At 47.6% G+C, this 15,326-nt stretch overlaps 1 protein-coding gene across 1 annotated transcript; it reads right to left on the minus strand.

Moving 5' to 3' along the window:
• Nucleotides 1-3,890: 3,890 nt before the first annotated feature.
• abrab (actin binding Rho activating protein b) lies at nucleotides 3,891-5,501 on the minus strand (the record flags this gene model as incomplete). The annotated part of the gene is made up of 2 exons (XM_084311942.1): nucleotides 3,891-4,335; nucleotides 4,798-5,501. The coding sequence occupies 2 exons, from the start codon at nucleotides 5,499-5,501 to the stop codon at nucleotides 3,891-3,893; spliced, it is 1,149 nt and encodes a 382-aa protein (XP_084168068.1).
• Between the last annotated feature and the right edge of the window lie 9,825 nt (nucleotides 5,502-15,326).

Below are 15,326 nucleotides of genomic sequence, written 5' to 3' on the forward strand. Positions count from 1 at the left end.
GGCAGGTGGAGCAATTCTGTTTTGCTTAGGTTCAGTTTGAGGTGGTTGGTCGTCATCCAGGCGGAGATGTCGGACAGACAGGCCGAGATCCGCTCAGAGACGTGGATATCTGAGGGAGGGAAGGAGAGGAAGAGTTGAGTATCATCGGCATAACAATGATATGAGAAGCCATGAGACGTGATAATGTTACCCAGTGATTTAGTGTAGAGGGAGAAGAGAAGGGGTCCTAGGACCGAGCCCTGGGGGACACCCGTCCGGAGGGGGCGGGTGGCCGACAGAGTCCCTCTCCATGACACTTGGTAGGAGCGGTCGTTGAGGTATGATGTCAGCCATGTCAGCGCAGATCCAGCCACTCCCATTCCTGCGAGGGCCGCGAGGAGGATCTGATGGTTGACTGTGTCGAAGGCTGCAGATAGATCTAGGAGAATCAGGACAGAGGAGAGGCCTTTCGCTTTTGCTAAGTGAAGTGCCTCTGTGACTGCAATGAGGGCCGTTTCTGTGGAGTGGCCAGTCCGGAAGCCAGACTGATTGGGGTCTAGGAGGTCATTCTGTAAGAGATAAGCAGTAAGTTGGTTGGATACAGCACGTTCAAGTGTTTTAGAAAGAAAGGAGAGAAGAGAGACAGGACGATAGTTGGCTATGACGGTGGGGTTCAGGGTTGGTTTTTTTATGAGGGGCGTGACTCTGGCTTGTTTTAGGGAGGTGGGGACCACCCCCGAGTTGAGTGAGGAGTTGATGGTTGCAGTTAGGAATGGGAGGATGTCCGGTGCTATGGTCTGGAGGAGTGGGGAGGGTAGCCGGTCCAGCTGGCATGTAGTCGGACGGTTCGACGTTACCAGTGTCAGGGTCTCGGCTTCTGTAATGGGAGAGAAAGATGACAGAGTGAAGGATGAGGTTCTCGATTCAGCGTTTGGAATGGGTGGGGGTTGGGAGAAGGAGCTGCGGATGTTCTCCACTTTTTCCTCAAAGAAGATCGCAAAGTCTTCGGCAGAAAAAGATGAGGGAGGAGGGGGTGGGGGGGGGGGGGGGTGAGGAGGGAGGACATGGTAGCATGCAGTTTGCGAAGATTCTTGGCAGAGGCCTCGATCCTATGGTGAAAGAAAGAAGCTTTGGCATTAGTAATGGTTTTGGAGAATGTTAACAAGAGGTTGTGATATGTGTCGATGTCAGCAGTGAGGCGTGATTTTCTATACTTCCTCTCAGCCGCTCTCAGGACCTGTCTTTGTTCTCTCACTGCATCCGTCAGCCATGGACTGGGTGGGGAACGGCGGGCAGGTTTCTCAACGAGGGGACAGAGCTTGTCAAAGGAGGTTGCAAGGGCTGAGAGGAGGGTGGAGGTTGCCATCTCTGTGGGGAGAGCAGAGAAGGTGTCACTCAAAGGTAGAGCGGATATTATGTCAGAGGAGAGGGTGGAGGGGGATAGGGAGGCCAGGTTACGTCTGAGTGAGACGGTTTGAGTTGGGGTGAAGACCTTTCGGTTAAGCATGAGAGTTAGTGAGAAGGATATGAAGGAATGGTCAGATACATGTAGGGGAGTTACCGTGGTGTTAATGATGCTGGAGTTACGGGAAAATATGAGATCCAGATTGATTGTTGATACAGGCGAGAAACGGCACGTTTTTAGTGAAATGCACGTATTGCTGCATAGCGTCGTTTTCTGGGATTAGACAGGATTACTCTAAGGCGCTTGTTATACTGACTGTTTTTGTGCTCGTTTTTATACGTTTTTGAATACATTTGCTGTCCCTTTTACACAGAAATGCGTTTTTTGGCGGATACGTTGTGGCCCTACTGAAAACACTAAATTGTGTTTTCCGTTTTGGAGTAGCGCCAAAACTCGCCGACAACAGTCGTGTAGTCTGCACGGAGCCGTTGTTGCGAAAACGCCCATGCACAGTAGATACCATCTGCGTGCCCCTTCCGGTGACAACAGAGTGTATGTGTGTGTGTGGGTGTGTGTGTGTTTGGGACAGAGCTGTTCCGAATAGCTGCAGCTACCATGTGTTGTCAAGTTATTGTTATAAGGACCCCAGTCCAAGCTACAACAGTCTGCATTCCCTTAACAATTGTTTGTATTGAGCCGTATTGTATTGTACCCATTATGCAATATGTTAAATAAAGTTTACATCCATTCATTCTGCTAGCATTACCGATTGCATGAGCACTGCCACTGGCTAACATGAGCTAGCGTTAGCTATCAGACCCTGTTAGCTCAAAGCTCCTCTTTCAATCTTAACAAGCATTAAACAAAATGGCCCAGTCATCTATTCACCTTTGTTTAATACACACAGCGTTGTCTCTAATGTTATCTAGCTATATACTGATATCTCCCGATATCATCAGTTTGGTGCTGGCTAACTAGCGTGAGCTAACGTTAGCTTCTAGCCACAATGCTATACTGTTATAATGGCATATTCCATTCACGTTAGCATGTAGCTAACAATGTCACCGATCTTTTTTGAGACTAAACTATCCGCTCTTGGTGGTCACTTGTGTTGATGTTAGTTTTGTTTCATCAACAAAATGAGAGGCAGAACACACACTGAATGTATCCGTTTTGTTTATTGCACTTTTATTACACTTTGCTGAAAAAGAAGTGCTGCATTGGGTAAATAGGCAAGATGGCGGCGCCCGCCTTGTTGACATTTTCTTTGCAGGAAGTGTATTGGCACATTCAAGTTCTGATTGGTTGAAAATTGCCTTCATGTTCGCCACCTACTGCCACCTACTGCTTTGGCAGTGTACTACATCAAACATAACCGCAGCCTAAAACTATACTCATATTCACCACGGTATAAAACGGGAATGTATGGATGAAAAAATTATTTCTTTTCACAAATTGAACGATAGATACTCAATGTCAAATGGGCAATAGTATATGGTATAGTATATAAAATAGTATAGTATATCCATAGCTATGATATATAATATAGTTTGAGCCCTGCAAACACCGCCATGTATTCCTATACTAAAGCGGTGGCCTTCTTACCACACAGTACACAGCGCCCTCTGGCGCTGATTGAGTTAAAAGTTGCTGTTTCACTGTTGTTGTTGTTGTTGTTGTTGTTGTTGTTGTTGTTGTTGTTGTTGTTGTTTAGAAAGGCAGGACCTGCAATTTTGTTTGCAAACATTTCGTTCACAGCACCTAAAAATGATTTCTGATGAAATTAAATATAATAATTTCAAGGATTGTATGCATATTAAATATGTGCTCATTAACACTTGGTACCTAAAGCACCTTAAACTTATACAGGTAGTCTTCCTATTTCCCGGTTTGTCTCACCATATCGCACATAATCATCATTGTCTGTTTCATCTATTGTCTATTTTTTATGGTTGTGAAGTTTATGTAATTTAGTAACTTGTACATGTACTGTTGTCTGTTCTTGTGGTTATGGTTACGTTTTTGTACATTTGTAATTGTCTGCTCTATTAACATCAACCTGCAAAAGAAACTGCTATAATCTGGCATATTTACATACAAATGTTCATTAATATGTATACAATTTATTTTTGACTAAATAAACGTTTTGTAAACTGATTGCTGGCTCTGCACATGTAAATAAATACCCCTCCCATGAGATTGCATAGATTTATTTTTCATCAAGGCTTCAGTCCAACATGCTGGCAGATTTCAAGGTGTTGTGGAACAGAAATACATAGATGAAAACCTGAATGTACTGTAGGTGTCTTCCATTAAATAGACCCAGGTCAAATTGTATCTGAAATCCATCCAAATAGCATACTTTGTCCTGTTTCCTTATGCCAGTGCCAGATAGTAGTTTAGGGTTATTCATTCCATAGGTTCCATTGTGCAATAGAAGCACAGTTGATCACATTAAAGTATTTCAAAATGGATTCCATACACAACTTTAACCCAGGTGACGACATTACACGAGGAGGGTGATAATCACCGCATCATCCTGGCCTTGCCACAACATCTCCCCTTCAAATGCCACCTTTCCGTGCTTCCGGGCTCTCAGCAGAAGCCCCACCACCTTGTCGGAGATGCGCACGTATCTATCGAACAGCGCTGCGAACGTGACACGCGTCTTTCCGTCCGGGTCTGGATCGGCCATAATCCTGATCACGTAGCACAAGTCGGAGATCTCGCCGTGAATGTGCTGCTCGGCGCGTCTGGCCCGCTCTGCCGTCTTGGAGCCCTCCTTGGGTCGTCCGTAGCCCTCCTCGCCCTTGTGCAGACGGAGGGACGTGGAGTAATCTTTGTCAAATGACTCACTGAAGGGGTTCAGTTTCTGGTTCACAGTGTGCTTGGAGGACCAGGTCTGCCAGCAGCTCTTCAGGTCGCCCACAGCGCTGTACTTCTTTTTGTACCTGAAAGGAACAGGTGGTTTCATGAACGCATTAAGGAATCACTATGCCTTTAGGCTTCAATAAGGAAAGCTATAGGGAAAGGCAACACAGGCTACATTACAAATAATTCTGGGAAGGGGGATTGGGGCAGCATTCACATACTGTAGTATTACAGTAAGAGGCTCTAATGGCTGTTATATCCTGAGATCATGTCTTACTACTGTACCTGCCTTACTGTTATGATATAGAATATTATGTCTGCTTTACATTCATGGAATGTTTGATACAAGACTACTATGCAGTAGAATGTGTGCATATTATTTGATACATAAACGACAAAGGAGCTGTTTCAAAACACATTTTCTACCTGGACGGCCTGGAAACAAAAAGGCATTCTCCAAAAAAAAACAGTGTTAGTCGACAGTGAATCCATTTGTGAAAGATTAGCTACAAAGGGGACAATAAAACACATACACCACTCACGTTGAGACAGAGGGTCTTTTTATCTTCACAGCCACCTCAGAGTTTCCTTCAGAAGAGTCCTTGTCCTCAGCTTCTCTACCAGGCTCAGTCCGATCTCTCTGTCCTCCCTCAGTCTCCAAGGTCCTTTCCTCCACCTCCGAGTACCTGCTGTCCTCTGTGTCCACGCTACAGGTGCGCCTCTCCCCTTGCCCCCCTCCCTCCACCGCAAGCTTTTGCTCCTTCTCCACCGACTCTGGGCGGTGGGTCAGTGACAACACTGTGTCGGAGCACTTCCTATCATGGCACGTGGGCGCGGTTTGCTTGCGCAACATCTCGTCTACGTCAGCGGAGGGCAGAATCTCCTTTGTGATTTGCTGCGTCAGGAACCCAATGCCAGAGTCCTTCTCCTGCACGTCACCGGACACCGTCTTTATCACCTGCTCGGTCTTGATACGAGACTCCACTGGTGGTGCCGCATCCTGAGAGGCATCGTTCGATTCCTGCAGGGGAGTTGGTGGTGGTGTCCTCTGAGAGACAGCTGTCGGTCGAACGGGCTCAGAATGAGTCTTCTTCGCAGACCATGGCGTTTCGGTGCCGTCGCCTGGCTTTTTCGGTTCCTCTGCAGGTCCTATAACGATAGACGGGGCCCAGCCCCCGGGTTCGTTGGACTGCTTGTCGGTGGAGGGATTCCTCTGGGTGGCCTTGGGAGTCTGAGCTTCAGTCATGATTATGTAATGGAAAGATTCCTGATTCCTTTGAATGATCTCCCCCACCTGACAACTGCCAAGATTCAGGAAGCTTGTCTCTCTTATGTGACTCTCACCGGGTTCTGTACTTACTTGCTGCCTGCAGCCCTCTCTCTCTCTGACAGTATTGACTCTAAAATGGGGAGAGCAAACCCCTAACGTGACGGTGGAAGGTATTCGAGTCATCCCCAGCTATCCAACCCGATCGTCTTTCCCTCCTGAGGCTCCTGAGGGATCCATGTGGCTCACATTTCACCACAGTTCACAGAGGAGTTACATGTGGAGGTAAACAGGGCAGCAGAGCATAGGGGGTGCTAAGCTCAGTCAGACCAGGGCACACATGCAGACAGCTGCACACAGACAAACCATAAGCCCATTCAATCTATACAAGATTAGCTGGATATTTCATATTTACATGGTGTGTATTTGTCGCTTTGTTTGTCATAAAACAATGAATGATGTTGCATGGAAAACACATTGCAATGAGCAGTGCATAATACGGTTTTATTGTTTGCAATGTGTCCATATGTATTACATTATTGTAAACATAATGTAGTTTCATGTAATTATATTTGGTTATCTGCATTAATTGTGTAATTGCACATGTGCAAGTTCCCTATTGTAATATCCAAGCCCAAATTCCAGGACTGAATATAACCGCACATAACACTAGATCTTATGTTGAGAACCATTGTAAGTCAACGGCTGCAATTGTGGCTCTAGAAAGTATCATCACGGTAACACATGCCTTCACCCAGACAGCCCTATACCATCACAGTAACACACGCTGCTCACCCAGACAACCCTGTACCATCACAGTAACACACGCTGCTCACCCAGACAACCCTGTACCATCACAGTAACACACGCTGCTCACCCAGACAACCCTGTACCATCACAGTAACACACGCCGCTCACCCAGACAACCCTGTACCATCACAGTAACACACGCTGCTCACCCAGACAACCCTGTACCATCACAGTAACACACGCTGCTCACCCAGACAACCCTGTACCATCACAGTAACACACGCTGCTCACCCAGACAACCCTGTACCATCACAGTAACACACGCCGCTCACCCAGACAACCCTGTACCATCACAGTAACACACGCTGCTCACCCAGACAACCCTGTACCATCACAGTAACACACGCCGCTCACCCAGACAACCCTGTACCATCACAGTAACACACGCTGCTCACCCAGACAACCCTGTACCATCACAGTAACACACGCCGCTCACCCAGACAACCCTGTACCATCACAGTAACACACGCTGCTCACCCAGACAACCCTGTACCATCACAGTAACACACGCCCTGTGGCAGCTAATGGAATGATCCCATCGCCATGTCTCCTGTTGAGCACCGTCACTCCAGCTGTGTGTTCTGATAAGAGACAGTCAGCAACATTTGTTTTTGAAGTATCCAAATGTCACACAACTGTTCAGGGCATTGCCTCACTAACCAATACCAGAGAGAGTATGCTCTTTGTATCTGGAGCAGATGAACACATCAGCTCTCATTGTGAGTTCTAAAGAGAAAAAAAAACCAGTATCTCACTTAGTTAGTGACTGCTGCTCAAACAGATTATCACAACTCTCAAAATATCAAATGAAACAACAAGAGGCAGCAAAAGCGGTGAATTGAACGAGCAGCTGTCCCTAATGGTGAATGGATAGGACTAAAAGCCACAAGCCTAAAAAACAATCTGTTGCCGTTTTCCTTGTCACGTCCAATCTCCCACAAAAGATAAGATAAGATAAGATATTCCTTTATTGATCCCCTTGGGGAAATTCAGGCATCATAGCAGCATGGGGGAGGGGGGAGGGGAAGTACAGTTAGTAAAAAGCAGTGTAAACAATATAACAAATCAATATGCTTAACATAACATAATTAACTCTGGCCATAATGGTCAACAAGGTGCAAGATGAGGGTATGTATGCCCTTTCAGTTATATTTACCCTACAATAATAGTTACAATATATAATCTAATGCAATAATCTAAATCGAATCTAATATATAGTCTGAAAAAAAAGCTAAATATATGCAATATATAATCGAATAATCCAGTAATCTAAATCTAATCTAATATATAATCTAAAAATGCTAAATGCTTAAATGCTAAAGGCTAAATATATCATCTGATGAAGTATACAGTATTCACGGAATATCTGAGGACTTGACATGGACTCATGCACAATAGAGAGCATCCTGACTGGCAATACCACCTCCTGGTTTGGGAATAGCACTGCACAAGACCGTAGCAGACTACAGAGAGTGGCCCGTTCAGCCGAACGCACAATTGGAGGTGGGCTTCCCACTCTCCAAGACATTTACAACAAGCGGTGCATGGGCAAGGCTAAGAGAATAATCAAAGACTCCAGCCACCCAAACAACTGCCTCTTTGAACTGCTGCGGTCAGGCAAGCGATACCGGAGTCTCATGGCAAGCACAGAGAGACTCAGAAGGAGCTTCTATCCCCAGGCCATCAGGATGCTCAATGAACAGTGATTGAACAATGAACAATAACAGGCCATCAACACACCCACAGCACACACACACTCACTTTAAAGGCCAACCTTCATGTTGTATTTTTGTTCAATAAACAATGTGGACTAGGCCAACGGTGACTTTCATGAAGAAGGAAAAAAAAAGTATTGAAATTGACCCAGTTTTAGCATTTTTATCAAACATTTTGTCTGCCCAACACAATCACCACGCACATGGATATTTTAATCAATGGTTCATAACGTGCGTGTGTAATCGAAATGATGTCGTCACAACAGGTGCAGGGCACCAGGGGGCTCACCAGGGGGCTCTGAGAGTCACACACAGCTAGTGGCAGGCACTGAGAGCCTTGCTACTACTAGCCGAATGAAAATGTATCTGTTTCACCTAACAACACTATTGCTCCGTGATCATAGCCATCCATCTCTAAAGCTAACCACTATTTGTAAAAGCCACAACCACGTTACCATATTTGTAATAATGTAAATCATTGTGTCGTTGTACATATTGTGTACACCGTTATAAGCTAACATAGCTTAGCTTGGTAGCTATTGTGCTAACAACATATCCCGACGTCCGGCTCGCTGGCCGGCATGAACGCCCGACACAAAATGGTTCTCTCCTCTCTGTACACCCCCGTCCCCACGGGTACCCTGCCGGGGAGCCCATGGACGCGACAACGGCGGTACCAGATGTACATACTGTATATAGAGGTATACTGAACAATTTTGTTGTTTACACTTGTTTTTACTTGACTTCTTGACTTTCTATTTTATACTTATTTATACTATCTTGTTATTATCTAGCACACTCTCAGGAGCAAAACAGAAAGAAACATTTCATGCAAAGTATTCTGTATTTCTGTATGACAAATAATAAAGAAACTTGAACTTGTACTTGAACACATAAGGTGTGGTATGCATAAGGTAGTATTGTCCTTTTAGGTTCCTAGTAGTTGGATGTCTGGCAGCAGTCCTGCCCACTGTTGTGGAGCCTGATGGCCACTGGTATGAAGCACTGGCCGATGCGGTTAGTTGAGTGTCGGGGCGGGTATGAGTCTGTGACTGAACGTGCTTCTCATCTTGACTAGCTCGTCGTAGAGGGGGTGGGAGGGATTCTCCAGGATAGCAGCCAGCTTCCTTCTCATCCCCCTCTCTGCCACCACCTCTAGTCTGACCAGCTCGACTCCCACCCCGGAGCTAGCCTTCCTCACCAGCTTGTTCAGTTTGTTGGTGTCCCTCGAGTTGATGTAGCCCCCCCAGCATGCCACAGCATAGAAGAGGCCTTCAGCCTGTGAATGCCAAACAAATAAACAATTACACTATCTATGCTGCGGCAAAGAGGTTTGGAAGGGACACAACAAGGAGGTTTACTTATTCACTTAAAAAAAATACTGTACTGTATTGATATGATTGATAGAGAGTGATAGCGTCTCTGTTTGGCATTTTAGATTTAGATTACATAGCATGGGGGAGTGTTTCCTTGTCTTCCTTGAGGGTTAAAGTCGGGGGATGTTGTTCCATTGTGATGAGGGCTTATGAAGCCCCATTTGATTTGATTTTGTTACTTTTGTTACCACATTTTATGCGGTTGAAGTGTTGACTTCTGGTTTATGAGCTGTTTTTAGTCGATAGCAATTTGGGATTGTATATAAATAGAATTTGGACACACAAGCCTGTGTGTGCGTGTGCACACACACACACACACACACACACACACACACACACACACACACACACACACACACACACACACACACACACACAAGCACACACACACTCACACACACACACACACACACACACACACTCACGCACGCACACACACACACACACACACAAACACACGCGCGCACACACGCACACACGCACGCACACACACACACACACACACACACACGCACACACACACACACACACACACACAGCTGTTGGTAGTCTGTCACAGACTGTCAGTGAGCATGAGCTGTGGGCTGCATGTTACAGTAACTTGACGTACAGCATCATATTCTGTGAGGAAGGCTAGTGCGCCCCCTAATGGATATTATATGCTCATTACTGTAACTAACTTGGCTCCATACCCATTGACATGCATAGATCGTGCACTTGTGACAAAGCCCGTTCCTCATGGCCCAATGCCATGTTTAAATTTATTTATCTAAAGGTTTCTATAAAAAACAGGAAAAGACAAACACAAATAAACCATAATTTAAGGCTATATTGATTTTCACAGCTGATTATTAAAGTCTGATAGCTAAGGCAAGAGTTCCATTAGCTGACTCCTCTGTCCAGGAGGACGTCATCCAGGATGATCTGACTCTGTTCAGGAGGAGGTCATTCAGGAGATTCTCTGACTCCTCTGTTCAGGAGATGATCTGACTCCTCTGTTCAGGTGGAGGAGCTCGTTCAGGGGATACTCTGACTCAGACATGTCATTAATGAGCTTTATTGCAGCCTTCTCTCTTCTTGACTGCAGGGTGAGAAGACTTGTAGAAGTGTCTATTATTTATCCATAATCCTGATTGCTCTTTATTGTACTCTTTCTAAAAGCAAAGCTCCTGCTTCTTTGAGCACCCAATGAAAAAAGGACACTGGCATATTCCAGACATGATCAGCGACAGGAGTAAGTCAGGAGTAAGTCCTCCTGACCCTCACAGTTAATAAATGTTTCACAGCCTGGTCCATGTGGTGGTTGTTGCTTCAACCTTGTGTGGTGTTTGTGTTTTTGTTACTCACCCATTGTTCACAACATCATTGGGATTTTAAAACAATAAAGCCATAACATTTTTATGTAGAAAATTCATAACAGATTGATCTCAATTACAAGCAATCTAGACAGCATATACCGTATGGTTAATATGTGCCATTTACCCCTGCTTGATCACATTTATCAATAAAGTGCTGTAAAAATCTGTCCAGACTCAGTCCAGAGAGTACTACAACACTATCTGTGGGTCAGATGACCTTCTTCTACAAAACTGATCCATGCCTTTATCACAAGCCGACTGGACTACTGTAATGCACTCTTTACTGGCCTCCCGGAAGAAAACACAGGAAGACTCCAACTCATTAAAAACTCTGCAGCTAGGTTAGAACCAAAACGAGAGACCACATCAGTAGGGTGTTAGCTACTATAAGGTCCTCCTCCTTATATTACAAAGCCCTAAATGGAACATTGCCAATTCTCTTGTCAATTACAATCATCTACTACTTTGTTGAAGGTTCCCAGGAACAACCAAAAGCTCACTAAATATTTTCAAAAGTAAGGTAAAAACATACCTCTTCACCATAGCCTTTTAACCCCTTGAGATTACCCCATAAAATGTCTGATGATTGCATACCCAAAGTCATTTGCAATTCATTATACTTTATACTTATAGCACATGCATGAGTTTGGTCTCTTTTGAAAGGTAACATACTGAAGTTTCTTACACAATAAAGAAGATTCACTTTGGGTGTTAATGAAATAGAGAAACAGAGGTTTGAACGCACTGAAAAGAAAATACTTGCTCCTTATTTTTGTGTTGACTTGTTGCCAGATTCCTATTATTGGGTTCGAGCTGAGAGGTAGGAGCTGGAAAACATAACGGTTCCATAGCCTGAAGTCTTATGTAGTACAGGTCCAAAGTTTATAAAAATCCCACAATGTCATAGTCACGGCGAGAGCCTTCCTCACCCATCCTCCTTCCACACCATCACGGCGGAAGCCTTCCTCACCCCTCATCCTCTCACACCCTTATATGGGCAGCATCCGACCCCAGGATTCCCACGCTGCCAGAGGGACACTAATTAACGCGGCTGTGAGGGATTCCCTCGTCAGCGAACTCCTACTTCAGCCCACGGATCCTGCTCTACCCTCGTTGCAGTGTTAACCTACCTTCCTATAGGTACGACTACGAACCCTAGCCTTGCTACTCTATCCTTGTTGAAATACCTTGTCCTAATCTTGTTCTCTCTGTGCCCACTGCCCAGGACCACCGCTCCGAGACACCACCCACCTGGATGCCCCGTGCTGCACAAGGAGTGCACCTGCTCTCGTCTATTGCACATTCATGTACCTGTCGCACATTCTGTACCTGTAAACCTGTCTGCTTGGGGGTAAACATTAAAGCCAACCTAAAACGCTCCATTCTCTCTCCTCCTGTGTTCTGCTATTGGGCTCCGCCAACCTCTGCCCTAACAGAACACTGCGACCAGATGTCGAGCCCAGCATCACAGGAGCCCGGAGAATGGAGAGAGTTCCAGAGGGAATTCCAGACTGTCGTCAACGGACACGCCGTTCTGGTAAACCAGCACACACTGGAGGAAACCACTGCCCAACTTGGCGCTCTCACGCTCACCTCTGCGGAGCGAGACAGACAATGTGACCGTTTTGATGCATACGTCTCTGCCCAGCTAACCCCACCTGTTGCGCCCCTGCACAGAGAGCCCCATGTCCCCGCACCAGAACGTTACGACGGAGACGTCTCTAAATGTCGTGCCTTTATTTTTCAATGTTCATTAGTATTCGGACAACAGCCGCAAACCTTCCAAAGTGATAAATCTAAAATCGCTTACCTGTCAGGTCTGCTCAAGGGTCCTGCGTTAGAATGGGCAACCGCTCTTCACTTCAGTCAATCCTCCCTCTGCGATTCGTACTCCGCATATATCGACGACATGCAAAAAGTCTTCGACCACCCTCCTGGGGGCTCAGATAGTTCTGCTGGCTTGTTCAATATCCGCCAGGGGAACCGCAGCGTGAGCGAATATGCAATTGAATTCCGTATATCCTAGCAGCGGGCTCCGAGTGGAATGACACTCCGTTACGAGGGGCATTCCGTCAAGGCCTCAGCAACGTTCTAAAATACGAATTGACGTCTAAAGAGAAACCGACTTCCCTGGACGAGCTAATTAATTTAGCCAGAGAACTGGACACGCGTCTTCGCCACAGACTCAAAACGGGGGCATGTCTGTACTGCGGTCAGCTCGGTCACTCCCTCGATTCATGCCCGGTTCGCCCAAACGGCGCGGCTCGACAGTAATGCTGGGAGCATGTTCGAGCCTAAATTATGCACCCAGCTGCGTTCCAAATATGCAATTCAGTGCCATGCTGTGTTACAATGGCCAGTCGCTTCCCGTGTCCACGCTGGTTGATTCAGGCGCTGATGAAAATCTCATTGTGTCCGTATTGCTACCGACACTTTGCCTATTCCTCGCAATGCTCACCGTCTAAACGGGAGGCTACTCTCGCGGATAACTCGCCACACCAAGCCTCTCTCCGCCTGCTGCTCTCAGGGAATCATAACGAGGTTATCCGTTTCCACGTCACTAATTCCCCCCATAACCCTATTGTTCTCGGCATGCCCTGGCTGAAGCTACACAACCCTGTGATAAACTGGCCAACCGGTGCGGTCGTGAGCTGGAGCCCCCACTGCCATGCCTCCTGTCTACAGTCTGCTCGGCTGCCACTGGAGGTAGCTGGTTCTCACGTTCCCAACGAACCCATTGACCTTTCTGCTATCCCTCCAATTTATCATGATTTAGAGGCTGTTTTTAGTAAACAGCATGCTCTCTCCTTGCCACCCCATCGCCTGTACGACTGTGCTATTGACCTGCTCCCGGGAGCCCCGCTCCCCGCTAGTCGCCTGTTCAATCTCTCGCGCCCGGAGTCCATGGAGAAATACGTCCACGAGTCCCTGGCCTCGGGCATTATTACCCCCTCCTCCTCTCCTGTCGGCCCTGGTTTCTTTTTTGTTTCCAAAAGGATGGCTCCCTTCGCCCCTGTATTGACTACCGGGGACTCAACAACATCACGATCAAGAACAAGTACCCCCTGCCATTAATTAACTCTGCTTTTGAACCCCTGCAAGGTGCCAACATTTTTACGAAGCTCGACCTCAGGAATGCCTATCACCTCGTCCGTGTCCGGGAGGGGGACGAATGGAAGACAGCCTTTAAGACCCTGCTCGGTCACTTCGAGTACAAGGTAATGCCCTTTGGGCTGACCAACGCCCCTGCTGTCTTCCAGGCCCTTGTCAATGACGTTCTCTGTGATGTCCTTAACCGCTCTGTTTTTGTTTATTTGGATGACATTCTGATTTTTTCCCGCTCTATGGAAGAGCACGTCCAGCATGTCCGCCAGGTCCTCCAACGCCTGCTGGAGAACAAGTTGTTCGTCAAGGCGGAGAAGTGTGAGTTCCACGTCTCCTCCATCGGGTTCCTCGGCTACATAATAGAGGGTGGCCGGATCCGGGCGGACCCCGAGAAAATCAAGGCAGTGTCACACTGGCCCAGGCCCACCAACGTCAAGCAGCTCCAACGCTTCCTGGGGTTTGCTAACTTCCATCGCCGTTTGATCAGGCAGGAACTACAGCCGGGTCGCTGCCCCCCTTACCCAACTCACTTTGCCCTCCGTGCCCTTCGTCTGGTCCGATAAAGTGGACTACGCCTTCTCCGAGCTGCGTAGGCGCTTCACCTCCGCGCCCATCCTCGTCCAGCCGGACACGTCCCGCCAGTTTGTGGTGGAGGTGGACGCCTCGAGTACCGGGGTGGGGGCGGTCCTCTCCCAGCGTTCCGCTCTCGACCAGAGACTACACCCCTGCACCTTCTTCTCTCGCCGCCTGACCCCGGCAGAGGTCAACTATGATATTGGAAACCTGGAGCTCCTGGCAGTCAAGCTGGCCCTGGAGGAATGGAGGCACTGGCTGGAGGGCTCAGAGATCCCCTTCCTGATCTGGACGGACCATAAGAACCTCGCCTACATCCAGACGGCCAAGCGCCTGAACTCCCGCCAGGCCCGCTGGGCGCTGTTCTTCGGCCGGTTCAATTTCACCCTGACCTACAGGCCAGGCTCCAAGAACATTAAGCCGGACACCCTCTCCCGGCAGTTTGTCCCAGAAGGGGGTCCCTCACACCCTGACACCATCCTCTCCTCCTCCTGCTTGGTGGCTTCCGCCACCTGGGAGATCCAGTCCGTCGTCCGGGAGGCTCAGCGAGTCCAGCCTGATCCAGCTAACCGGCTTTTTGTTCCCGACCTTGTCCGCTCCCAGGTGCTCCAGTGGATCCACGCCTCCCGGTTCGCTTGTCATCCTGGGATCGACCGTACCCTGTCCCTACTGAAGCGGCACTTCTGGTGGGTCTCCATGAGGGAGGACACCCGTGCCTTTGTCCTTGCCTGCACCGTCTGTGCTCGTGGGAAGGCTTCCCACCGACCACCTGCCGGGCTCCTCCGTCTGCTGCCTGTTCCTGGCCGGCCCTGGTCACACGTCGCCCTGGACTTCGTCACCGGTCCGCCCCCCTCACACAGTAACACA

The sequence above is a fragment of the Notolepis coatsorum genome, assembly GCF_963971535.1.
Source record: "Notolepis coatsorum genome assembly, chromosome: 4".
Taxonomy (NCBI): Eukaryota; Metazoa; Chordata; class Actinopteri; order Aulopiformes; family Paralepididae; genus Notolepis; species Notolepis coatsorum.